This window comes from Bidens hawaiensis, unplaced genomic scaffold (genome assembly GCF_021521415.1).
Source record: "Bidens hawaiensis isolate Kalapana, Puna unplaced genomic scaffold, B.hawaiensis_p1.1 tig00016463_1, whole genome shotgun sequence".
Classification (NCBI taxonomy): Eukaryota; Viridiplantae; Streptophyta; class Magnoliopsida; order Asterales; family Asteraceae; genus Bidens; species Bidens hawaiensis.
In genome coordinates, this window is record NW_027492511.1 from 313,560 (window position 1) to 338,815 (window position 25,256).

The 25,256-nt window shown below is 44.2% G+C and overlaps 1 protein-coding gene across 1 annotated transcript; it reads right to left on the reverse strand.

The window, feature by feature from the left end:
* Positions 1 to 19,450: 19,450 nt before the first annotated feature.
* Positions 19,451 to 21,261, reverse strand: LOC143551598 (uncharacterized). The gene is made up of 3 exons (XM_077041997.1): positions 21,246 to 21,261; positions 20,150 to 21,156; positions 19,451 to 19,972 (listed from the first exon to the last, which is right to left on the reverse strand). Exons 1-3 carry the CDS (start codon positions 21,259 to 21,261, stop codon positions 19,451 to 19,453), a joined length of 1,545 nt encoding a protein of 514 aa, XP_076898112.1.
* Between the last annotated feature and the right edge of the window lie 3,995 nt (positions 21,262 to 25,256).

The window sequence follows — 25,256 nt, forward strand, 5'->3', positions numbered from 1 at the left end:
AATATCAAATAATACTATATCTTGAATTGATTGATTATAAGAAAATATATATAACAAATACAACTAAGGTATGGCAGTTCGTGTTTAGTAGATCTGGTGCAAGACGAAGAAGACGAGATGCGGTCATATTATTCTTCTATATTGGAGGGCTTTTTCACTAATCCAGACGTGAATTGGAATTGCTTCTTCATTATAGAGATAACTTCCCGAATGGACCAAAGCACAATATGTCAAGCCCGATCCATTTCAATCCAATTTTGGCAAGGCCTAAGTTAAACAACGCCCAAGTTAAAAGTGGCCCTTTAGGGTTTAACCCACCTGAAGAAACACTAACCGGACCCACGACAGATTACTGGTAATCTGGGGGTTGGATAGCTGTTTCCCACGAGGGGTTAGACCCTTGGAAGATGGTTCTTCTGATAACCTGCAAAACAGACACCGTGAGCTCGTCACTGAGAAGGGGGGGGGGGGGTTCCTCCTTGTGACCACCCTCCGGCGTGAGAATCAGACTAGATTGCTCTTTAAATATAGAAGTATATTAAGAGATTGCTAGAGCAGATATCAGGTATATTATGATGATATAAGATAATGTAGTGTCTTTAGATGATCATACCATTTGGGGTATTTATAGCCGAAGGTAGGTTTCCAAGGAGGTATGGCCAGCTGCAACAGTGTTCCTGTTCATCAACAGTAGCCTACGCACGTGCCTTGCTGGTAGTTGGTGAGTAGGCAGCGGCTGATAGTGACCAGGCCTGCTGTATACTATTCCCTTTCCACCAACTGCCGGCTACGCACGTGGTATTACAGTAGTTGGTGAGTAGGCAGCGGCTAATAGTGATACAGTACAGGAGCATGCTGCTCGCCATACTGTATCAGTGAGCTGTCGTATCTCTGATCAGATCTTTCGCCCATACCTCGTCAGGTACAGTAAAAGATCCTTCAGTATACAGACTGGCTTATTTGGGCGGGAGTATTCCCCCTCCCGCCTCTGTGAGGGATTGCTCCCGGCTTTGCTCATTCCTTCAGGTGACACTGTGATCGAGAGCTAAGTGCCTTGTGCGTGTAGCCATGCTGCGCGGGTGGCCTTCCCTAATGGCTTGTATCCGAGGCTGCGGGGACAGGCGGAGTCCTTCACCATTGGGAGGCTTTTCCTGCGGGACCAGCTTGCGTACTGCGCGTAAGGACGTCACGTCTCTGAGCATGGTTGGTCCTGCGGATCCAGTTGGTCTCTGCGCAGACGTCCCTGTTTAAGGTGAGTCTTGCGGGTCCAACTGGGCTCTGCTGGGACCTACCTCTTCAAGTCCCCCCAGTCCAATGTTCTTCTCATGCGTGTTTAATAAAGTGAGGTGAACTTTTGGACTTAAGCAAAGGGTTTTGAAAAGGGTTTTGTAAGGTTTTCCATGGGATTCTTTCCGCGGAAGTCCTTGTCACTTGCAGAAATGCCCGAGTTTCCTGCTTGGTCTTTGGGTATGATGCGGGTAGGTCTGTAACCTCCTCGCAAGTCAGGAGCATTGAGTCCCAGTTGTATGTATTTTCCATGAGGTTTTGGTAGTTTTGAACATAGTGATCAATTATGTTAAAACCACCAATTCCATTCTGGAGTTTCAAACAACGTAGTTCTCGACGTTCCTGCTATGCGGGGATGTTATTTCCGTTTCCGCAAGCATTGCCCAGAAGATCCTTCCTGGTTTCAATTCCCAGCGGAGCGCTAGGTATGTGAAGGGTTTTGCCTTAACACTGTACCAGCGCTCGTCTTACGGTTACTTTACTTCCAAGGTATTCCTGGCGTCAATTCCCTGCGGGTGCTAGGTATGTGAAGGGTTTTGCCTTAACACTGTACCCGCAGCCGTCTTATAGTTACTTGGTTGCCGAGGTACTTGGCTTCAATTCCCTGCGGGTGCTAGGTATGTGAAGGGTTTTGCCTTAACACTGTACCCGCATCCGTCTTTCGGTTACTTGTTCACCAAGGTTTACTTGGCGTCAATTCCCTGCGGGTGCCAGGTATGTGAAGGGTTTTGCCTTTACACTGTACCCGCATCCGTCTTACGGTTACTTATTTGCCAAGGTTCTTGACTTCAATTCCCTGCGGGTGCTAGGTATGTGAAGGGTTTTGCCTTTACACTGTACCCGCATCCGTCTTACGGTTACTTGTTTGCCAAGGGGTAAGGGGTATTTTCCCGCTTACTTTTTAATATTTTCGAATTTTGAATTTTGAAATTCGAAGAGTTGGTGAAAAGATAAGAACAGTCCAAACCTCTGAAACGTCGTGCGACGGTTTCTTCTGACTGTCAGGACGTGCAGGAAGTTATGGTGACGTGACAGATGGCGAGTTGCCCATCCTGGAGCAAGCCGACGGTCCCGCGCGGATGGGTACTCGTGCTTTGGACGAGGGCGAGTTGCCCATCCTGGAGCAAACAGCGGATCGGTTTGTGGAGGTCTATCCGCTGGGCCACGAGATCCTGAGCCAACGGCGGCCAGGTAAGGCGATATTCCTTCCTCAACCCCTTAATGCTGTACCCGCTGTTGGAATTCTTGACCTGTCTTCTTCTGAGGAATCCTCAGATGCTCCTCCATTGGTGCGGAAGAAGAAAGCTGCTGCCGGCGGGAAAGGGAAGGAGAAGGCCTCCACGGCTGGTCCGGTGGTTCTATCTGACTCGGAGTCAGATAGTGAAGAGGTGGCGGGGAAGCCCGGTGGTGAGGAGACCACTGTTCCGGAGGCTACGACCGTTACCTCCGGAGAACCAACGAAGACGACGGTGACCGGGACCAAGAGGCCGGCTCCATCGGGTTCCTCCCCGCCCGTCCGTACGTTCAGGGTCAAGAAAACCCGTAAGTACAATCATAATGTCTTTGCAGATTTATTACTTCTTAAATTTAACATTCTTTGTGCAGGCGTGTATGTTGACGCATTCCGGGGTGAAGCGCAGGGGGGTACCTCCCCGCCAATGACGGTAGGCTCGGTCAGCCTTCCTGAGGCGTCGACCCAGGCGCCTGCGTCTGCATCCGTTGGTCCAGTTGCTCATTCATTTGGGCCAACTGTTCCGGTCGAGATGACGTCACCGCCGGCCGTGAGTGCGATTTTTACAGCATCCTTCACGGAGCCGGCGGTTACTGCTGCTGCTGATGAGGCGGCGACCGCGGCGGCGACCCCAACGGCGACCACGGCGGCTGCCACCATGCCCACGCCACCGGCACCAATGGCCGGACCATCAGGTACGCGCAGGGCTTCCCGCCGATCTTTGCCACCTTCCCGTCTGCCTGACCTGTTGGATGGATTTCCTTTAGGTTCAGGTGATGGGTTTGGCGGTTATCGGCCTGTCATTGACCCTACAGGTGCGTAGGGTTCCTTTCTTTTTCCCTTATGTTTTTTATCATCTTTTCCTTACTGCCTTTGTTTCTTTTGCAGTGACGGATTCCAATGAAGTGTATGTTCCGCGATGGAACATACGCCGAGGAACAACCCTTCGCACACCTGTGGAGTGCGTGGACTGGGTTCGCCACGCTGCTCCCCCGGGTGCGTTGGGGGAAGCCATGGTTAGCTACCAGGAGGGTAGGCTAACCAATGAGCTTCGGGTTCTCCAGGCCCGGATGCAGCCGCGCGTCGAGGAAGTATCTGAAACGCGGGCTCTTCGGGAAGAGAACCAACAGCTGGCGGCAGCTGCCGCCGCCAAGGAGAAGGCCTTCAAGGCCCTCGAGGTTGAAGTTCAGGCGCGACTCGAGGCCCGCTCCAAGGCTGCCCAAGCTGTGAATGAACAGCTTCGGCTGGCCAGGGAGACTGCGCGAAACGCAACCGAGAGGGCTGCCCAGGCTGAAGCCGTTGCTGAGCCTCTGCGTGTGGAGAATGAGGAGCTGAAAGGCAAATTAGAGGCTCTCCAACGCGCTCATGATGCCTTGGCAATGGAAGATGCCAAGAAACTCCAGGAAATCCTGGACCAGAGGGGGGTGCTTGACCAGACCCAGCGGAAGCTTAAGGGCGTCGAAGAGGCTGCCGCAAAGGAAGTTTTACTTGCCAACCTTAACAAGAGCGAAGCCGAACGCGCCCATAACGAAGCTCAAGCTGCCCTCCAATGGCTTCTTCGAGAAGCGTTGCCTCAGGTATGTTTAACTTTGTCTTCACGCTTTTCTTTTGTAAGAAAAGGTTCTAACACTTGTATTTTTTTTTTTTTTTTTTTTTTTTGTAGGTTGTGCGTCGGGTCTTTTCAGAGACTTCTTACGATGATGCTATGACCGCAGCCCTCAACGCTTCTCATGAGGATGGGGAAAAGGCCGGCTTCCTGCTTGTTCTAGGGTTTGTTGAGAAAGGCGTCCCGCCTTCCAACTTCCCTTTGTTCGATGTGGATACCGAAGCCATTTATGACCAAGCATTGAACCAATACGCCGCCTTCCCGCATCCAGTGGTGGAAAAGGTGGACGAAGTAGCTGTTGCTGATGATGGGTTAGCTGTTCTCAAAGCGTTCCTCGAACCACCCCGTTCTTCTGACGGAGCGGGTCCAAGTGGAAGCGGCCCTGAAGCTTGATCCTGAAGATCCCTTTCCATTGCTAAGATAGACTTGTATAGATTTACTCTTTCAGGCGGGTAGTAACCCGGCCATTCTTGTAATATATCATTGAAATATAAATCTTTTTGCGGATAAGATTGTTATTTCCTTCTTTGGATTCCTTGCTTTATAAACTCATAACTTGCATACTTAGTTTTAGCAATTTTCCAAGTGTTTTAGAATAAGTTAACCTTTGAACGTGGTTGATGATGGGTTAAAGTTTCGCTTCCTCCTTCGTGATTGTGCGGGTAGAACCGTCACTTGCACTTGGTAGGATGGCTAAATTTTAACTGTCATCTGACCTGCGTGTAGGTTTTCCTCATTTTTCCTCGAAATTTCTAAGTATTTAGGATAAGTTAACCTTTGAACGTGGTTGATAGTGGGTTAAAGTTTTGCTTCCTCTTTCGTGATTGTGCGGGTTGAACCGTCACTTGCACTTGGTAGGATGGCTAAACTTTACCCATACCTGACCTGCGTGTAGGTTTTCCTTATCCTTATTTCTAAGTAATATTGTTTTGAACCGTTCGACGCGCGGTTGTCGATAGGTTAGTGTTCGGTTTCCTTTCATGATTCATGCGGATAGACCGGCACTTTCATTTAATGGGATAATTGAACTCTTCCCCTTCAACTGACCTGCGTGAAGGTTTGTCAAGTTATTGGGTTCGTGCGGGTAGGACCGCCTTCCCATGCAATGACTTCACGTAATTATGCGGTGAAAACCGGCATATTAGTGTTCAGAAAAGTATAAATGTAAAATCATCAGCTTCGATGTTCTTAAAGAGAATCATTTCCATTAGAAGTGGCTCTTGGCCTTTTCTTTACAAATTGGAATTGATTTACATGCAGACTGTGTAAATGAGCTCCCTTCCATGTTGTTGGGATGGGAGTGCCATCGAGCCGATACGCACCTGGTTCGGGATCTCGTTCTTTACGCAGCATGTAGTCTCGATTTTGAAGCTGGAATTGATTCGTGTTTTCCCCAGCTGAGGTTCTATACGCACCCGCCTGCTCAGCCTTTATTGTGCCACGAGGTGCGCGAGCGTCCCATCTCTGACAAATGCTTCGACCATGTCCTTTACGTCTATGCATTCTTCAGTGTTGTGGCCTTTTGTCTTGTGGAAGTCACAGTATTTGCTCCGATCAGCATCGTGACGATGTCGGATTATTGGAGGCTTTGGCCATGGGAGCTCTTCAGTGGCGAATATCTCAGTGACGCTTTTGGTGAGTGGCGTCCATCTGGAGTTCCGGTGCGACTGTACATTATCCCTTCCGCCCACTCGATGTTGCAAGCCGGATGAGGTGTCAAAGTTTACCCTTGACTGCCAAATGCCTAGCTTTCGCTTTTTATTTAGTCTGGCGGTGAGGACGTTGTCTTCTCTCGTCTTCTGAGTGTAGAGGTTTGTGCTCTGTGGGAGATCTCTACCCAGTTGCTTCTCTGTTTCCGCATAGCGTTTTGCTGCTGTCATGATGCCATCCCATGTGGATGGCATGCCATCTTTACCCGTTAGGGTGCGGATGAGCTCTGGGTCATGTGCGCCCTGGATGAAGGCAGCGCGAACAAGATCTTCGCTGATATTGCCCAAACTTAGCTTCTTTGAGTTGAAGCGAGTGATGAAGTTTGGCAGAGATTCATCTTCCTCTCGTATGCATTTGAGGATTGTCCATTGCTCCTCGGTATACTTCCGTTGCTGGCTGAAGTGTTGGCTAAACTTCTGTTGGAAGTCTGCCCAGTCGTAGATGTGGTTGACCGGTAGACGATCAAACCAAGCTCTAGCAGCCCCAACAAGCGTCATTTGGAACATGTAGCACCACGTGGGTTCCGTCCAATTGCTGACGGTTGCCCCCGCTATGAACCTGTTCAAATGATCGTCTGGATCAGATAAACCGTCATATGTGCCTATGTTAGGCATTTGTTTGGCACTCTTTGGGGCGATTGCTTCCGCAATGTCCCTTGCAAACTTGGACGTTCCTGCATTCGCAACGTTTGGTCTGAACGTTTTGGAGAAGTCTCGTGGACTTCCACCTGTGCTTTTTGGTTTGAAGGCTTGTCCAAAATGCCTTTTCGGTTGGGATTCCGTTTCCTTACGCTTCCCTTTTGCCCTATGGCGAGGGTTCGCGTCGGAGTCGGATTCCTCCGAGTCATCCTCCCAGTATTCGAATTCGTCGGCCTGTTGCACGGAACGCAAGCGTTCGTCCAACTCAGCCTGGAATTCCTTTTGTCGTGCCTCCGCCCATGCCTTCACTTGATCTAGTGTTTGGCGAGGAACCTTCGTTCGTTTTTCCAGTTGGGTATCGGAGAACCCCAATGGAATATTTACTCCACTTGCCCCGGCTTGGGTAGTCGGGGTAGTGTTCGTAAGGATTGTATAACCGCCGGTGTTTCCCCCAGTTGCTAGGGTTGTTACCGGGGTTTCTTGGTCGGTTACTGGCCTTTGAACCGGAGTAACGTTAATCATTTCTTCAGAAATTGTGAAAAAACTAAAGTAGTTCTAGCTTTTATACACGGATGGCGCCAATGAAGAAACACTAACCGGACCCACGACAGATTACTGGTAACATGGGGGTTGGATAGCTGTTTCCCACGAGGGGTTAGACCCTTGGAAGATGGTTCTTCTGATAACCTGCAAAACAGACACCGTGAGCTCGTCACTGAGAAGGGGGGGGTTCCTCCTTGTGACCACCCTCCGGCGTGAGAATCAGACTAGATTGCTCTTTAAATATAGAAGTATATTAAGAGATTGCTAGAGCAGATATCAGGTATATTATGATGATATAAGATAATGTAGTGTCTTTAGATGATCATACCATTTGGGGTATTTATAGCCGAAGGTAGGTTTCCAAGGAGGTATGGCCAGCTGCAACAGTGTTCCTGTTCATCAACAGTAGCCTACGCACGTGCCTTGCTGGTAGTTGGTGAGTAGGCAGCGGCTGATAGTGACCAGGCCTGCTGTATACTATTCCCTTTCCACCAACTGCCGGCTACGCACGTGGTATGACAGTAGTTGGTGAGTAGGCAGCGGCTAATAGTGATACAGTACAGGAGCATGCTGCTCGCCATACTGTATCAGTGAGCTGTCGTATCTCTGATCAGATCTTTCGCCCATACCTCGTCAGGTACAGTAAAAGATCCTTCAGTATACAGACTGGCTTATTTGGGCGGGAGTATTCCCCCTCCCGCCTCTGTGAGGGATTGCTCCCGGCTTTGCTCATTCCTTCAGGTGACACTGTGATCGAGAGCTAAGTGCCTTGTGCGTGTAGCCATGCTGCGCGGGTGGCCTTCCCTAATGGCTTGTATCCGAGGCTGCGGGGACAGGCGGAGTCCTTCACCATTGGGAGGCTTTTCCTGCGGGACCAGCTTGCGTACTGCGCGTAAGGACGTCACGTCTCTGAGCATGGTTGGTCCTGCGGATCCAGTTGGTCTCTGCGCAGACGTCCCTTTAGGGTTTAACCCACCATACTCTTAAAAATAGAAGTCTCCTTCTCAACATGATGGAGAATATTTTATCTTCCCGATCGGTGTCAATTGTTCGTAAAACATTCCATGTTAAGCTAGTTTTCTCTTGACCACCCTTTCACACTCACGTCAGATCCATAATTTTTACCACAAACATGTATAAGAGTTGGTAACTTAGATAGAGTTTGGATAAGATGTAATAATCTCCGATATGTTGAGAAGAAGACTTATATTTATAGGAGTGTGGTGAGCTAAACTCTAAATGGCTGCCATTAACTTGGGTCTTGCGCGCCAAGATTGAATTAAAATGGATGGGGCTTGGCATATTGTGTTTTAATCCATTCGGAGGATATCTCTATAACAACAAAATTTTAAAATAAATTTAATGCATGCACATTTTTATGGTGTATCTATTGGTTTGTTTTGTTTGTGTTGATATAAATGCTAAGGTTGACCGGGTTGACTGTTGCATTGACTCCTTGGCGGACCCATCCATAAAGTGTGTTGTTTATGTGTTAAGTAAATAATTAGTTAGTATTAGAACTTGTTAGTTGTTTAAACAAGTTACTTTGACCAGCAATTATGATTACAGGGCTAGTATGAACAGTTTTGATTGAATCTCTATTTCTCCTCCAAATAACTCTTAGAGATTTTCTAGTTGAAGAGGTAGGTCCCAGCAGAGCCCAGTTGGACCCACAGACTCACCTTGAAAAGGGACGTCTGCGCAGTTCAACCCGCAAGACTCCTTAACGGACGTCTGCGAGGTTGAACCCGCAAGACTAAACCAAAAGAACGTCTGCGCAGAAACCAACTGGATCAGCAGGACCCACCACGCTCAGAGACGTGACGTCCTCACGTGCGGTACGCAAGCTGTCCCCGCAGGAAACGCCTACCAATGGTTCTCAGGTACTCCGCCTGTTCCCGCAGTTACGGATACCGGCCATCAGGGAAGGCCACCCGCGCAGCATGGCTACACGCACAAGGCTTAACTCTCATAATAATTCAGCAGTCACCTGAAGAAGGAATGAGCAAACCGGGAACATTCCCGCACAAAGGCGGGAGGGGGAATACTCCCGCCCAAATGAGCCAGTCCGTACGATACTGAGGATCTTTTACTGTACCTGACGAGGTATGGGCAAAAGATCTGTCCAAAGATACGACAGCTCATTGACAACAGTATGGCGAGCAGCATGCTCCTGTACTGTATGTCACTATTAGCCGCTACCTACTCCCCAACTCCTGACATACCACGTGCCTAGCCTGTAGTTGGTGAAAAATGAATAGTACACAGCAGGCCTGGTCACTATCAGCCGCTGCCTACTCACCAACTACCAGCATGGCACGTGCGTAGGCCACTGTTGGTGGAACAGGAATACTATTCAGCAGGCCACACCTCCTTGGAAACCTACCTCCGGCTATAAATACCACAAATGGTATGATCATCTTATCTTAACACATCTTAACATATCTTATCATATTATACCTGATATCTGCTCTAGTAATCTCTTAATATACATTTATATTTAAAGAGCAATCTAGTCTGATTCTCACGCCGGAGGGTGGTCACAAGGAGGAACCCCCCCCCCCTTCTCAGTGACGAGCTCACGGTGTCTGTTTTGCAGGTTATCAGAAGAACCATCTTTGTCGGGTCTAACCCCTCGTGGGAAACAGCTATCTAACCCCCAGGTTACTCGTAATCTGTCCGGGGTCCGGTTAGTGTTTCTTCATTGGCGCCATCCGTCCATAAAGCTAGAACTTCATTTTTCTCCAGTTTTTTCAAACTTCTGGAAAGATGGTTAAAGAAATTCCGGTAACCACAACCCCAGCTACTGGGGGGGATACCGGCTACACAGCCTTTACAAACACTACCCCGGTTACCCAAGCCAGGGCAAGTGAAGTAAATTATACGAACACTACCCCAGTTACCCAAGCTGGGGCAAGTGCAGTAAATAATCGCTCACTGGGATTCACCGATACCCAGTTAGAGAAACGAACAAGACTCCCCCGCCAAACACTCGATGAAGTTAAGGCATGGGCGGAGGCACGTCAGAGGGAATTCCAAGCTGAGTTGGACGAACGCTTGCGTTCCGTCCAACAGGCTGACGAATTCGAAGAATACTTGGACGATGACTCGGAGGAGTCCGACTCCGACGCGAACCCTCGCCATAGGGCAAAAGGGAAGCGTAAGGAAACGGACTCCCAACCGAGAAGGCATTTTGGAGAAGCCTTCAAACCAAAAAACACATGTGGAAGTCCACGTGACTTCTCCAAAACATTCAGACCAAACGTTGCAAATGCGGGAACGTCCAAATTTGCAAGGGACATTGCAGAAGCAATCGCCCCAAAAAGTGCCAAACAAATGTCCAGCATAGGCACATATGATGGTATATCCGACCCAGATGATCATTTGAACAGATTCATAGCGGGGGCAACCGTCAGTAGTTGGACGGAACCCACGTGGTGTTACATGTTCCAAATGACGCTTGTCGGGGCTGCTAGAGCGTGATTCGATCGTCTACCGGTCAACCACATCTACGACTGGGCTGACTTCCAACAGAAGTTTAGCCAACACTTCAGCCAACAACGAAAGTATACCGAGGAGCAATGGACAATCCTCAAGTGCATTCGAGAAAATGATGAATCTTTGCTAGACTTCATCACTCGCTTCAATTCGAAGAAGCTAAGTCTGGGTAACATTAGCGAAGATCTTGTTCGCGCTGCCTTTATTCAGGGCGCGAACGACCCAGAGCTCATCCGCTCCTTAACGGGTAAAGATGGCATGCCATCCACATGGGATGCCATCATGACAGCAGCTAAACGCTTTGCGGAAACGGAGAAGCAACTGGGTAGAGATCTCCCACAGAGCACAAACCTCTACACCCAGAAAACAAGAGAAGACAACGTCCTTACCGCCCGATTAAACAAAAAGCGGAAGCTAGGCATTTGGCAGTCAAGGGTAAACTTTGACACCTCATCCGGCTTGCAGCATCGGTTAGGCGGAAGGGATAACGTACAGTCAAACAAGAACTCCAGATGGACGCCGCTCACCAAAAGCGTCACCGAGATATTCGCTACTGAGGAGCTCCCATGGCCAAAGCCTCAAATAATCCGACATCGTCACAATGCTGATCGGAGCAAATACTGTGACTTTCACAGGACAAAAGGCCACAACACTGAAGAATGCATAGACGTAAAGGACATGGTCGAAGCATTTGTCAAAGATGGGACGCTCGCGCACCTCGTGGCGCAATGAACGCTGAGCAGGCTGATGCGTGTAGAACCCCAGCCGGGGAAAACACGAATAAAATTCCAGCTTCAATGTGGAGACTACATGCTGCGTAAAGAACGAGATCCCGAACCAGGTGCGTATCGGCTCGATGGCACTCCCATCCCAACAACATGGAAGGGAGCTCAATTACACAGTTTGCATGTAAATCAATTCCAAATTTGTAAAGAAAAGGCCCAGAGCCACTTCTAATGGAAATGATTCTCCTTAGAACATCGACGCTGATGATCTTACATTTATACTTTTAACACTGATGCCGGTTTTCACCGCATACATAAGTGTGAGTCGTTGCGTGGGGAAGGCGGCAAAACCCGCATAAACCCAAAAAACGGCAAACCTTCACGCAGGTCAGTTGAAGGGGAAAAGTTCAGTCATCCTACTAAATGAAAGTGCCGGTCTATCCGCATGAATCATGAGAGGAAACTGAACACTAACCTATTGACAACCGCACGTCGAACGGTTATTCAAAACAGAATTTCAAACAAAAGGATGAGGAAAACCTACACGCAGGTCAGATATAGGTAAAGTTTAGCCATCCTACTAAGTGCAAGTGACGGTCCTACCCGCACAATCACGAAAGAGGAAGCAAAACTTCACACCTATTATCTACCACGTTCAAAGGTTAACTTATCCTCAGAAAGGATGAGGAAAACCTACACGCAGGTCAGATATAGGTAAAGTTTAGCCATCCTACTAAGTGCAAGTGACGGTCCTACCCGCACAATCACGAAAGAGGAAGCAAAACTTCACACCTATTATCTACCACGTTCAAAGGTTAACTTATCCTCAAAAAAAGATGAGGAAAACCTACACGCAGGTCAGATGTAGGTAAAGTTTAGCCATCCTACTAAGTGCAAGTGACGGTCCTACCCACAATCACGAAAGAGGAAGCAAAACTTCACACCTATTATCTACCACGTTCAAAGGTTAACTTATTCTACACTTGGAAAATTGCTAATTTAAACTAAAGTATGCAAGTCATATAACGTTTATAAAGCAAGGAATCCAACGAAAGTAGCGGTCTTACCCGCAAAAAGATTAATATTTCACAATGATTCATTACAAGAATGGCCGGGTAACTACCCGCCTACAAGAAAATAAATCTGTACAAGCTAAATCTATCCTAGCAGTGAGAAGGGATCTTCAGGATCAGGCTTCAGGGCCACTTTCACTTGGACCAGCACCGTCAGTAGAGCGTGGCAGTTCAAGGAAAGCTTTAAGGATAGCTAGCCCATCATCAGCAGCAGCAACTTGGTTCACCTTCTCCACCACCGGATGCGGGAAGGCGGCATACTGATTCACTGCTTGGTCGTAAACAGCTTCAGTATCAGCATTGTACAAAGGGAAGTTGGAAGGCGGGATGCCTTTCTCAACGAACCCTAGACCAAGAAGGAAGCCGGTCCTACCCGCACAATCACGAAAGGAAGCAAAACTTCACACCTATTCTGTCACGTTCAAAGGTTAACTTATCCAAAACACTGGGAAAATTGCTAAAATAAACTAAAATATGCATGCGCAATTCATATAACGTTTATAACGCAAGTCTCAAAGATTCAAAAGTAAGCGGGAATATACCCCTTACCTTGGCAACCAAGTAACTATAAGACGGGTGCGGGTACAGTGTCAAGGCAAAACCCTTCACATACTTAGCACCCGCAGGGAATTGAAGCCAAAAATACATCGGCAACCAAGTAACTATAAGACGGGTGCGGGTACAGTGTTAAGGCAAAACCCTTCACATACCTAGCACCTGCAGGGAATTGACGCCAGGAATACCTTGGGAGTAAAGTAACTATAAGACGGTTGCGGGTACAGTGTCAAGGCGAAACCCTTCACATACCTAGCACTCCGCAGGGAAATGAAACCAAGAAGGATCTTCTGGGCCATGCTTGCGCAAACGGGAATAACATCCCCGCATAGCGGGAACGTCGAGAACTAGATTGTTTGAAACTTCAAGATGGAATTGGTGGTTTTAACATAATTGATCACTATGTTCAAAACTACCAAAACCTCATGGAGAATCTACACAAGAGGTACTCAACGCTCCTGACTTGCGAGGAGGTTACAGACCTACCCGCATCATACCCAAAGATCAAGCAGAACAGTGGGAAATTCTGCGTGACATTAGGACTTCCGTGGGAAGAATCCCCATGGAAAACCTTAAAACTAAACCCTTTTCAAAAACCCTTTGCTTAAGTCCAAAAGTTCACCTCACTTTATTAAACATTCATGAGAAGAACATTGGACTGGGGGGACTTGAAGAGGTAGGTCCCAGCAGAGCCCAGTTGGACCCACAGACTCACCTTGAAAAGGGACGTCTGCGCAGTTCAACCCGCAATACTCCTTAACGGACGTCTGCGCGGTTGAACCCGCAAGACTAAACCAAAGGAACGTCTGCGCAGAAACTAACTGGATCAGCAGGACCCACCACGCTCAGAGACGTGACGTCCTCACGTGCGGTACGCAAGCTGTCCCCGCAGGAAACACCTACCAATGGTTCTCAGGTACTCCGCCTGTTCCCGCAGTTACGGATACCGGCCATCAGGGAAGGCCACCCGCGCAGCATGGCTACACGCACAAGGCTTAACTCTCATAATAATTCAGCAGTCACCTGAAGAAGGAATGAGCAAACCGGGAACATTCCCGCACAAAGGCGGGAGGGGGAATACTCCCGCCCAAATGAGCCAGTCCGTACGATACTGAGGATCTTTTACTGTACCTGACGAGGTATGGGCAAAAGATCTGTCCAAAGATACGACAGCTCATTGACAACAGTATGGCGAGCAGCATGCTCCTGTACTGTATGTCACTATTAGCCGCTACCTACTCCCCAACTCCTGACATACCACGTGCCTAGCCTGTAGTTGGTGAAAAAGGAATAGTACACAGCAGGCCTGGTCACTATCAGCCGCTGCCTACTCACCAACTACCAGCATGGCACGTGCGTAGGCCACTGTTGGTGGAACAGGAATACTATTCAGCAGGCCACACCTCCTTGGAAACCTACCTCCGGCTATAAATACCACAAATGGTATGATCATCTTATCTTAACACATCTTAACATATCTTATCATATTATACCTGATATCTGCTCTAGTAATCTCTTAATATACATTTATATTTAAAGAGCAATCTAGTCTGATTCTCACGCCGGAGGGTGGTCACAAGGAGGAACCCCCCCCCCCCTTCTCAGTGACGAGCTCACGGTGTCTGTTTTGCAGGTTATCAGAAGAACCATCTTTGCCGGGTCTAACCCCTCGTGGGAAACAGCTATCTAACCCCCAGGTTACTCATAATCTGTCCGGGGTCTGGTTAGTGTTTCTTCACTAGTAGTCTGTGTTTTCAGTTAGGAAAGTGACACCTTATAGAAGTTAACTTTAAGGTACCGATAGGTATCGATACTTACTAGAAGTTGAGTTTAACATATGTTACTAATGAGTTGGTGTGATGAATGTTGGGGCAATAGTTGTGTAATAAAGAGAGTATTTTTGTATGTTATATGCATTTTTGTTGCACTATTAGTAATTATAAAGATGTGAAATGTGATTATGATTTAATTGGAGTCATGCAATTTAGGCGAACTACTGGTATGATAGTGCTCACTTTAACAACATATTTATAACAGGAAATGTCTTTACGTGAAGCTGTGGAACTTTATAAAGAATGCTAATTAGGAATTCAATCTCATGTCAGACTTCTTTGTGATGTTAGTTACCTAAGGCATATTTGTTCTATAAACAAAACCCCTATGCCATTAGGGACCTACTTGTGGGATATAGCTAGGACTTTTGAAGCTCAAGGTGCTTTATGCCGTACCAAATGGTAAACAACTACAATGCTTGTTATAATATAATGCAATGCTTTATTTCTCGCCTACCAGGTGTGTCTCAGTAGGTATGTGAGCTGGACTTGATTACTCAAACCTGTTAGGAAAAAAGGGAATATATGAACCGTAGTGAAACATACGCTCTTTTTGAGTTCTGCATGTCTGCTAACCTTAAAGGAGATAGACAACATCGTTTGTATTGAAGGTGTCCTCCAAAATACAGTATCGGAACCATAGCTTTTAGCAATCAAAATTCTAATTGTTTCTTCATGTTTTCTAATTTTGACTTTATTCCGAATCATCTTCCACAATTATGAAATTTTAGTTCAAACTCTGAAATAGATTGTTGTTTATCCTATTAAAGAATGTTTTCATAAAATTTTCTAAAGATGTCTCCTAGATATATGTTACACTATTGTGAATCTTCTTTAGTATTCATGAAAGTTTTGTTCAAATACTTTCAAATCTTATCAACATGATCGCTCTAACTGTATTTGTTATGACGTGAACGTTTTTTGTGACAACCAGCACTTTCAGGTCAATATCCGTACAAATTCTTAGCATTTATTTAAACATAATTGTCATTTAATAACATCTTAGACTGCATGCACATGCGTAAAAAGATTTGGGTTGAATAAATACCATGCATGCTTATTATATACTTTTAGTTAAATGACAAGTCCTTATTAGAGTATAATCAAGTTAAATAAATATTGCATGTTAGGAACATGCAGTAAAACCAAAAGGAGGTTATCCAATATTTATTTAACTTGATTATACTCTAATAAGGACTTGTCATTTCGCCTAGTGTTTTGTTCTAATATGGCGGCTCCAACTTTATAACATGCACCAACTTTATATCAATTTATTCCTAAATCCTTGTTTTATCCATATTCCAAAACTATTGTGTGCATGAAATATCCAACAGGTCTTTAATCATCCTTAATCAATCTAGAGTAGTCCCATCACTTGTTTTTAGGCCTAAAATACAATCCCTGTTGATTATATAGAGTTGGTGTTTGTTGGTATCCAACTAAATCCACACTCCTACTTTTCTTTATGCATAATTTATTCAGGAATAGGAAGGTCTTATGTATTCCTTTTTGTTTGGTGAGTGCCAGAATAGGTCATTGACATGATGCAACTAGTTATATATTTTTTGGTATGATTTTATTTTCTTGACTATGAACATAGTTCGGCCATAGGGTGGGAGGCTGAAGAAGTATATCTATAAAGCAAGTCTAGTTTAATTCTGTGGCTTCATGTTGACCGATTTATTTTATTGAGGGATGTGACCCATGAATGTGCAGCCAAATATCTAAACATGTTAAATCCAAACTTGGCCTTTGTATCTAATGAGTTTGTTCATTATTATATAACTTCCTTCATGACTAACAATTCTAGTGATCGTTGTATGAAGCCTAAATGCTAAATGAATTTGTACGTTACTGATTATATTGATATTTGTTTATAATCTATGATTGTTTGTCGCCCGTTACGTGTGGGACGTAGTAATTTCCCAAGTAACTAAAAGTATATAATATGCATGCATGGTATTTATTCAACCCAAATCTTTTTACGCATGTGCATGCAGTCTAAGATGTTATTAAATGACAATTATGTATAAATAAATGCTAAGAATTTGTACGGATATTGACCTGAAAGTGCTGGTTGTCACATTCTCCCTCAGTTAAGAAAATTTTGTCCCGAAATTTAAGTCGTGCTATCCGGGACCGGTTCTTTTGGAAATAGGTGAGGGTATTTGCGTTTTATTTGGTCTTCACGTTCCCATGTGTACTCGGGACCTCGTTGTGAATCCCAACGCACCTTAACCAACTTGATTCGGCTTCTACGGAGCTTTTGAATCTTCCAATCCGAAACCTCAACGGGTTCTTCAACAAAGTGAAGTTTGTCGTCGATTCTGATCTCGTCAGGTGGTATGATAAGTGTCTCATCAGTTAGGCACTTTTTCAGATTTGACATGTGGAAGGTGTCGTGAATGCTACTAAGTTCTAACGGCAACATGAGTTTGTAAGCAACATGACCAATTCTTGCCAAATTTTCGAATGGTCCAATGTACCTAGGGTTGAGTTTCCCTCGCTTACCAAACCTAGCAACACCCTTCCAAGGTGAAACTTTAAGAAGAACTTTATCTCCGACATTGAACTCTAACGGCTTACGTCTATTATCGGCATAACTTTTCTGTCTATCTCTTGCCACCCTTATGCGATCCCTGATTTGGAATATCTTATCAGTCGTCTCTTGGATGATCTCAGGACCAGTGATTTGTTTGTCACCAATTTCTGCCCAACAGACAGGCGAACGACACTTCCTGCCATAAAGTGCTTCAAACGGTGCAACTTTAATGCTAGTGTGATAACTGTTGTTATAAGAAAACTCAATCAATGGTAGGTGAGTATCCCAGTTGCCACCAAAGTCCATCACACAAGCACGTAGCATGTCTTCTAAGGTTTGAATGGTTCTTTCGCTTTGGCCATCGGTTTGCGGGTGATAAGCCGTACTCATATCCAATCGAGATCCCAAGGCTTTTTGTAATGACTGCCAGAAATTTGATGTGAAACGACTATCCCTATCGGAGATTATGGAGATGGGAACCCCATGTTTTGAAACAATTTCTTTTAGGTGGATTCTAGTTAGCGCTTCCATGCGGTCTTTCTCTCTAATGGGAATAAAGTGAGCGGACTTAGTCAAACGGTCGACAATTACCCAAATGGTGTCGAAATTATTTCTCGTCTTAGGTAATTTCGTGATGAAATCCATGGAAATTTGTTCCCATTTCCACCGTGGTATCTCAGGTTGCTGTAGAAGTCCCGATGGTTTTTGATGCTTAGCCTTGACCTTAGAACAAGTCAAGCATTTACCCACGTATGTAGCAATATCTCCCTTTATATTGGGCCACCAATAAAGCTCTTTGAGATCCTTGTACATTTTGTTAGCCCCTGGGTGGATCGAGTATCTAGAATTATGAGCTTCGCCCAGGACTAACTCACGTAGACCTCTAGTGTATGGTACCCAAATCCTATTCGTAAAATAGAGGGTTTCATCAGCCTTTGGCTCCAATTGCTTAACCATCCCTCGTAAGGCTTCTCCTTTCAAATTTTCAGCCTTAAGGGCTTCTTGTTGTGCATTTTGTATTTGAGTGGTGAGGCTCGTATATATGGTCATTCCCAATGCACGGGCCCGAAGTGTCTTAACTTTTTCCTTACGGCTCAAAGCATCAGCTACAACATTTGCTTTACCCGGATGGTAACGAATCTCACAGTCATAGTTGTTAAGCAATTCAACCCATCGCCGTTGCCTCATATTTAATTCTTTTTGATCGAATATATGTTGAAGGCTTTTGTGATCGGTGAATACGGTACACTTTGTACCATAAAGATAGTGTCGCCAAATTTTGAGTGCAAACACTACGGCCCCTAACTCCAAGTCATGAGTTGTGTAGTTTTTCTCGTGCACCTTTAACTGTCGAGAAGCATAGGCAATCACCTTGTCTTTTTGCATCAAGACACATCCCAAGCCTTGATGTGATGCATCGCAATATACAACAAAATTGTCTGTACCTTCGGGTAGGGATAAGACGGCGCACTACACAATTTCTGCTTCAAAAGTTGAAAAGTTGATTCCTGCTCTTCACCCCATTCAAATTTCTTGTCCTTTTGCGTCAGAATAGTCATTGATTGAGCTATCTTGGAGAAATTTTCAATGAAACGACAATAGTATCCAGCCAATCCTAAAACTTGGCCCACTTCAGTTGGAGTCTTTGGTGATTCCCAATTCTTGATTGCTTCAATCTTAGCAGGATCCACGTGTATACCATTCTCATTGATCACATGCCCAAGAAACTAGACTTCTCGAATCCAGAATTCACATTTTGAGAATTTGGCATACAATTTCTCGTTTTTAAGAAGTTCAAGAATTAGTTTCAAGTGTTGTTCATGTTCCTCTTCAGTCCGCGAATATATAAGTATGTCATCGATGAACACAATCACAAACTTGTCCAAATAAGGTTTGCAGACCCTATTCATGAGGCCCATAAAAACAGCAGGCGCATTTGTCAAACCAAAGGGCATGACTAAGAACTCATAGTGGCCATAACGAGTTCTGAATGCAGTTTTAGGAATATCCTCTTCCTGAATCTTCAACTGGTGATAACCTGATCTTAGATCAATCTTCAAATAGAAACTAGATCCTTGAAGTTGGTCAAACAAGTCGTCAATCCTTGGAAGTGGGTAATGGTTTTTGACGGTGAGCTTGTTAAGTTCTTGATAATCAATGCACATTCTAAAGGTTCCATCTTTCTTCTTGACGAATAAGACTGGGGCTCCCTAAGGCGAGTAGCTCAGTCTTATAAAGCTTTTATCTAATAACTCTTGCAGCTGATTAGACAATTCCTGCATCTCTGACGGTGCTAAACGGTATGGGGAACGTGCCACAGGTGCGGCTCCTGGTAGTAGGTCGATTCGAAATTCGATTTGTCGTGCTGGCAATAATCTAGGCAAGTCTTCGGGAAAGACCTTTGGGAAATCCCGAACGATTGGTATGTCCTCAAGTCGATGCTCTTCGGGCTTCTTTTCGACAATATGGGCTAAAAAGGCATAACATCCTTTCCTTAAGTACTTGCGGGCTTTCATACACGTTATGATCCCTAATGCTGCACCTTTCTTTTCTCCCAAAATTACCAAGGTTTCACCTGTTGAAAGTGGTATACGAACTAGTTTCTCATGACAAACGATCTCAGCATGGTTTTTAGATAGCCAATCCATTCCAATCACTATGTCAAAGCTTCCGAGCTCAACGGGTAATAGGTCAATATCGAAGGAATGATCCTCAAGGGTAAGGATACATCCCTGAATGATTTCACCCATTTCAATTAACTTACCATTGGCTAACTCTATAGTATATTTCTCTTTTAATGCGCTAGACTCTTTTGTCAAAAAGATGCTTGAATTTAGTGGAAACAAAACTCAAATCGGAGCCTGTATCGAAAAGTATAGAAGCATAGCGATTATTTATAAGGAACGTACCAGTGACAACATTTGGGTCCTGACGGGCGTCCCCTGCTCCCAACACAAATGCTCGCCACGAGCTGGATTTTGGTTTTGATTCTTAAGCTTAGGGCAGTCTTTCTTGAAGTGTCCGACTTCACCGCATTCATAGCACGCCTGAGTAATCTTTTCAGTGGGTGGAAGGTTGACTCGACAAGTCGCCACCTTGTGACCATATTTCTTACAACGGTCACATTGTGTGCACCCTCCGGTGTGATGATAGCCACATTTGGCACACTTAGGAAGTGTTCCAATATATCCCCTGGGTTTAGCAACATTGGTCGCAGGACATGCTTTCGCAGCCTCTTTCTTCTTGAACCCACGATTACCAATATTGTGTTTAGGCTTGCCTTCCCACTTACGCTTGTTATCAACTTTCTTTTCCTCCACAACTACCGCTTTCCGTATACTTGTTCCCTTTTTCGGTAGCAACCCCATTCGTATGGCCTCATCGGTTAAACTGTAGGCTAAAGAGATAGCCTCTTTGATAGTGGCAGGTTTGGACGAGATGACCATACTTCGAATTTGAGGTGCAAGTCCCCAAACATACTTCTCGATCCTTTTATATTCAGGGTTAACCAAATGTGGCACCAAACAAGCCAACTCATTGAAACGAGTGGTGTAAGCAATGACTTCCGATCCTACCATGGTCAAGTTCCACAATTCAGCCTCAATTTTCTGAAGTTCATTTCGAGAGCAGTATTCTTCCAGTATCAAAATTTTCAATTGCTCCCAAAAGAGTTGAGATGCACCTTCCCTGCCTAACGATTCAAATTGAGAGTTCCACCAAGTGAGGGCTTCATCGGACAAGGTACATGTGGCATACTTCACTTTTTGGTCATTGGCACAACCACTGATATCCAACACGTTTTCCATTTTCTCAATCCACCTCATGATTCCAACGGCTCCCTCAGTGCCGTTAAAGTCGCAAGGATTGCAACCAAGGAAAGCTTTGTAGGTGCAACCCCTTTGCCTGATTTCAGTTTCTGCATAGGCAACGTAAACAATTTAACGTGTGCTTAATTATATACGATGGCTTGCTTTATACTGGGGGTGGATTTCTGGTTTCACTTACCGGTAGCAGTCCTCATTCCAAAGCCATCTCCGGATCCACTCCCTCCGTCCCGTGGTCCTCGGGAATCAATACCAGATCCTCTATTTGCCGCTCTATTGGCCTCGTATTACGCCAAAGCAGCGGCCACTTGTTGTGAGACAAGCGAGGCAATGTCGGTAGCTGTCATTTGGACTACATTTCCTGAGTTGTTATTGGTGTTCTTTCGTTTAGGAGCCATGCTTTTCTTTCTAATACATACAATATATAAAAGAATTAAGACAATATATACAATAATTTCATCACATGAACAAGAAATGTAAACAACCAGAGTACCATGCAATATCATAAACATAAAGAAACACTTGCTACATTGTTCATCAAGGACAATACAAAATAGACAGTGATCATCAGTGCCGTCAAATACAAGTTTTCAAAATACAGTACGATAGATATTGCATAGGCACAACCCGCCCAGCATAGGTCAACGAGTAAGGTGAGAAAACATGCTGAACAGCACGGCAAGTCCTACCATAACACTGAACACCACGGTTGTCATCACAGCGGGGGAAGGACGACTTTCTAAGTCATCAACTCTACCACTCACAGCAGCAAGGGTGTGACAATCCACATCAACATGGCCCCTCAAATCCCTTATGATCCTCTGAGTGTTCCTCATTTCAACTCCCATCAATCTCAGCTCTTCAGCGGTCACCCTCCTCATGACTTCCACATCCTCGGTCAATGCATTCACGGAGTCTTCGAGTCCTCTACGCATAATAGCCAAATCCACCCTTAGCACCCTATCCATCTCTGCTATGTCGTTTTCCATCGTGGCGATGGAATCCCTTATCCGAGTACGGGTAGCAGTCAACTCCTCCCGGATTTCCCTGACACTCTTCTTAGTGGCAACTACACTATCTAGCATCTCCTCATTCTCCTCTTCAATCCTCATATGTAACCCATTTCTCACGTCCTCTATTGCTGGCGGAATAGTCCTCCTTACATCCCCCACGGCCTCATCGACTTGATCCAGCCTCTTAAACACCTCTTCCGCATCACCTGCTAGTCTCACAATCTCGCTTTTGCGCAGTGTCTTAAGCTTTGCCCTAGTGTCCCCAAGTAACTCACAAGGGTCACTTGTGTGTATAACGGTTTGTTGCATGTTAGGAACATGCAGTAAAACCAAAAGGAGGTTATCCAATATTTATTTAACTTGATTATACTCTAATAAGGACTTGTCATTTCGCCTAGTGTTTTGTTCTAATATGGCGGCTCCAACTTTATAACATGCACCAACTTTATATCAATTTATTCCTAAATCCTTGTTTTATCCATATTCCAAAACTATTGTGTGCATGAAATATCCAACAGGTCTTTAATCATCCTTACTCAATCTAGAGTAGTCCCATCACTTGTTTTTAGGCCTAAAATACAATCCCTGTTGATTATATAGAGTTGGTGTTTGTTGGTATCCAACTAAATCCACACTCCTACTTTTCTTTATGCATAATTTATTCAGGAATAGGAAGGTCTTATGCATTCCTTTTTGTTTGGTGAGTGCCAGAATAGGTCATTGACATGATGCAACTAGTTATATATTTTTTGGTATGATTTTATTTTCTTGACTATGAACATAGTTCGGCCATAGGGTGGGAGGCTGAAGAAGTATATCTATAAAGCAAGTCTAGTTTAATTCTGTGGCTTCATGTTGACCGATTTATTTTATTGAGGGATGTGACCCATGAATGTGCAGCCAAATATCTAAACATGTTAAATCCAAACTTGGCCTTTGTATCTAATGAGTTTGTTCATTATTATATAACTTCCTTCATGACTAACAATTCTAGTGATCGTTGTATGAAGCCTAAATGCTAAATGAATTTGTACGTTACTGATTATATTGATATTTGTTTATAATCTATGATTGTTTGTCGCCCGTTATGTGTGGGACGTAGTAATTTCCCAAGTAACTAAAAGTATATAATAAGCATGCATGGTATTTATTCAACCCAAATCTTTTTACGCATGTGCATGCAGTCTAAGATGTTATTAAATGACAATTATGTTTAAATAAATGCTAAGAATTTGTATGGATATTGACCTGAAAGTGCTGGTTGTCACAAAAAACGTTCACGTCATAACAAATACAGTTAGAGCGATCATGTTGATAAGATTTGAAAGTATTTGAACAAAACTTTCATGAATACTAAAGAAGATTCACAATAGTGTAACATATATCTAGGAGACATCTTTAGAAAATTTTATGAAAACATTCTTTAATAGGATAAACAACAATCTATTTCAGAGTTTGAACTAAAATTTCATAATTGTGGAAGATGATTCGGAATAAAGTCAAAATTAGAAAACATGAAGAAACAATTAGAATTTTGATTGCTAAAAGCTATGGTTCCGATACTGTATTTTGGAGGACACCTTCAATACAAACGATGTTGTCTATCTCCTTTAAGGTTAGCAGACATGCAGAACTCAAAAAGAGCGTATGTTTCACTACGGTTCATATATTCCCTTTTTTCCTAACAGGTTTGAGTAATCAAGTCCAGCTCACATACCTACTGAGACACACCTGGTAGGCGAGAAATAAAGCATTGCATTATATTATAACAAGCATTGTAGTTGTTTACCATTTGGTACGGCATAAAGCACCTTGAGCTTCAAAAGTCCTAGCTATATCCCACAAGTAGGTCCCTAATGGCATAGGGGTTTTGTTTATAGAACAAATATGCCTTAGGTAACTAACATCACAAAGAAGTCTGACATGAGATTGAATTCCTAATTAGCATTCTTTATAAAGTTCCACAGCTTCACGTAAAGACATTTCCTGTTATAAATATGTTGTTAAAGTGAGCACTATCATACCAGTAGTTCGCCTAAATTGCATGACTCCAATTAAATCATAATCACATTTCACATCTTTATAATTACTAATAGTGCAACAAAAATGCATATAACATACAAAAATACTCTCTTTATTACACAACTATTGCCCCAACATTCATCACACCAACTCATTAGTAACATATGTTAAACTCAACTTCTAGTAAGTATCGATACCTATCGGTACCTTAAAGTTAACTTCTATAAGGTGTCACTTTCCTAACTGAAAACACAGACTACTAGAAAATCTCTCAGAGTTATTTGGAGGAGAAATAGAGATTCAATCAAAACTGTTCATACTAGCCCTGTAATCATAATTGCTGGTCAAAGTAACTTGTTTAAACAACTAACAAGTTCTAATACTAACTAATTATTTACTTAACACATAAACAACACACTTTATGGATGGGTCCGCCAAGGAGTCAATGCAACAGTCAACCCGGTCAACCTTAGCATTTATATCAACACAAACAAATCAAACCAATAGATACACCATAAAAATGTGCATGCATTAAATTTATTTTAAAATTTTGTTGTTATAGAGATATCCTCCGAATGGATTAAAACACAATATGCCAAGCCCCATCCATTTTAATTCAATCTTGGCGCGCAAGACCCAAGTTAAAGGCAGCCATTTAGAGTTTAGCTCACCACACTCCTATAAATATAAGTCTTCTTCTCAACATATCGGAGATTATTACATCTTATCCAAACTCTATCTAAGTTACCAACTCTTATACATGTTTGTGGTAAAAATTATGGATCTGACGTGAGTGTGAAAGGGTGGTCAAGAGAAAACTAGCTTAACATGGAATGTTTTACGAACAATTGACACCGATCGGGAAGATAAAATATTCTCCATCATGTTGAGAACGAGACCTCTATTTTTAAGAGTATGGTGGGTTAAACCCTAAAGGGCCACTTTTAACTTGGGCGTTGTTTAACTTAGGCCTTGCCAAAATTGGATTGAAATGGATCGGGCTTGACATATTGTGCTTTGGTCCATTCGGGAAGTTATCTCTATAATGAAGAAGCAATTCCGATTCACGTCTGGATTAGTGAAAAAGCCCTCCAATATAGAAGAATAATATGACCGCATCTCGTCTTCTTCGTCTTGCACCAGATCTACTAAACACG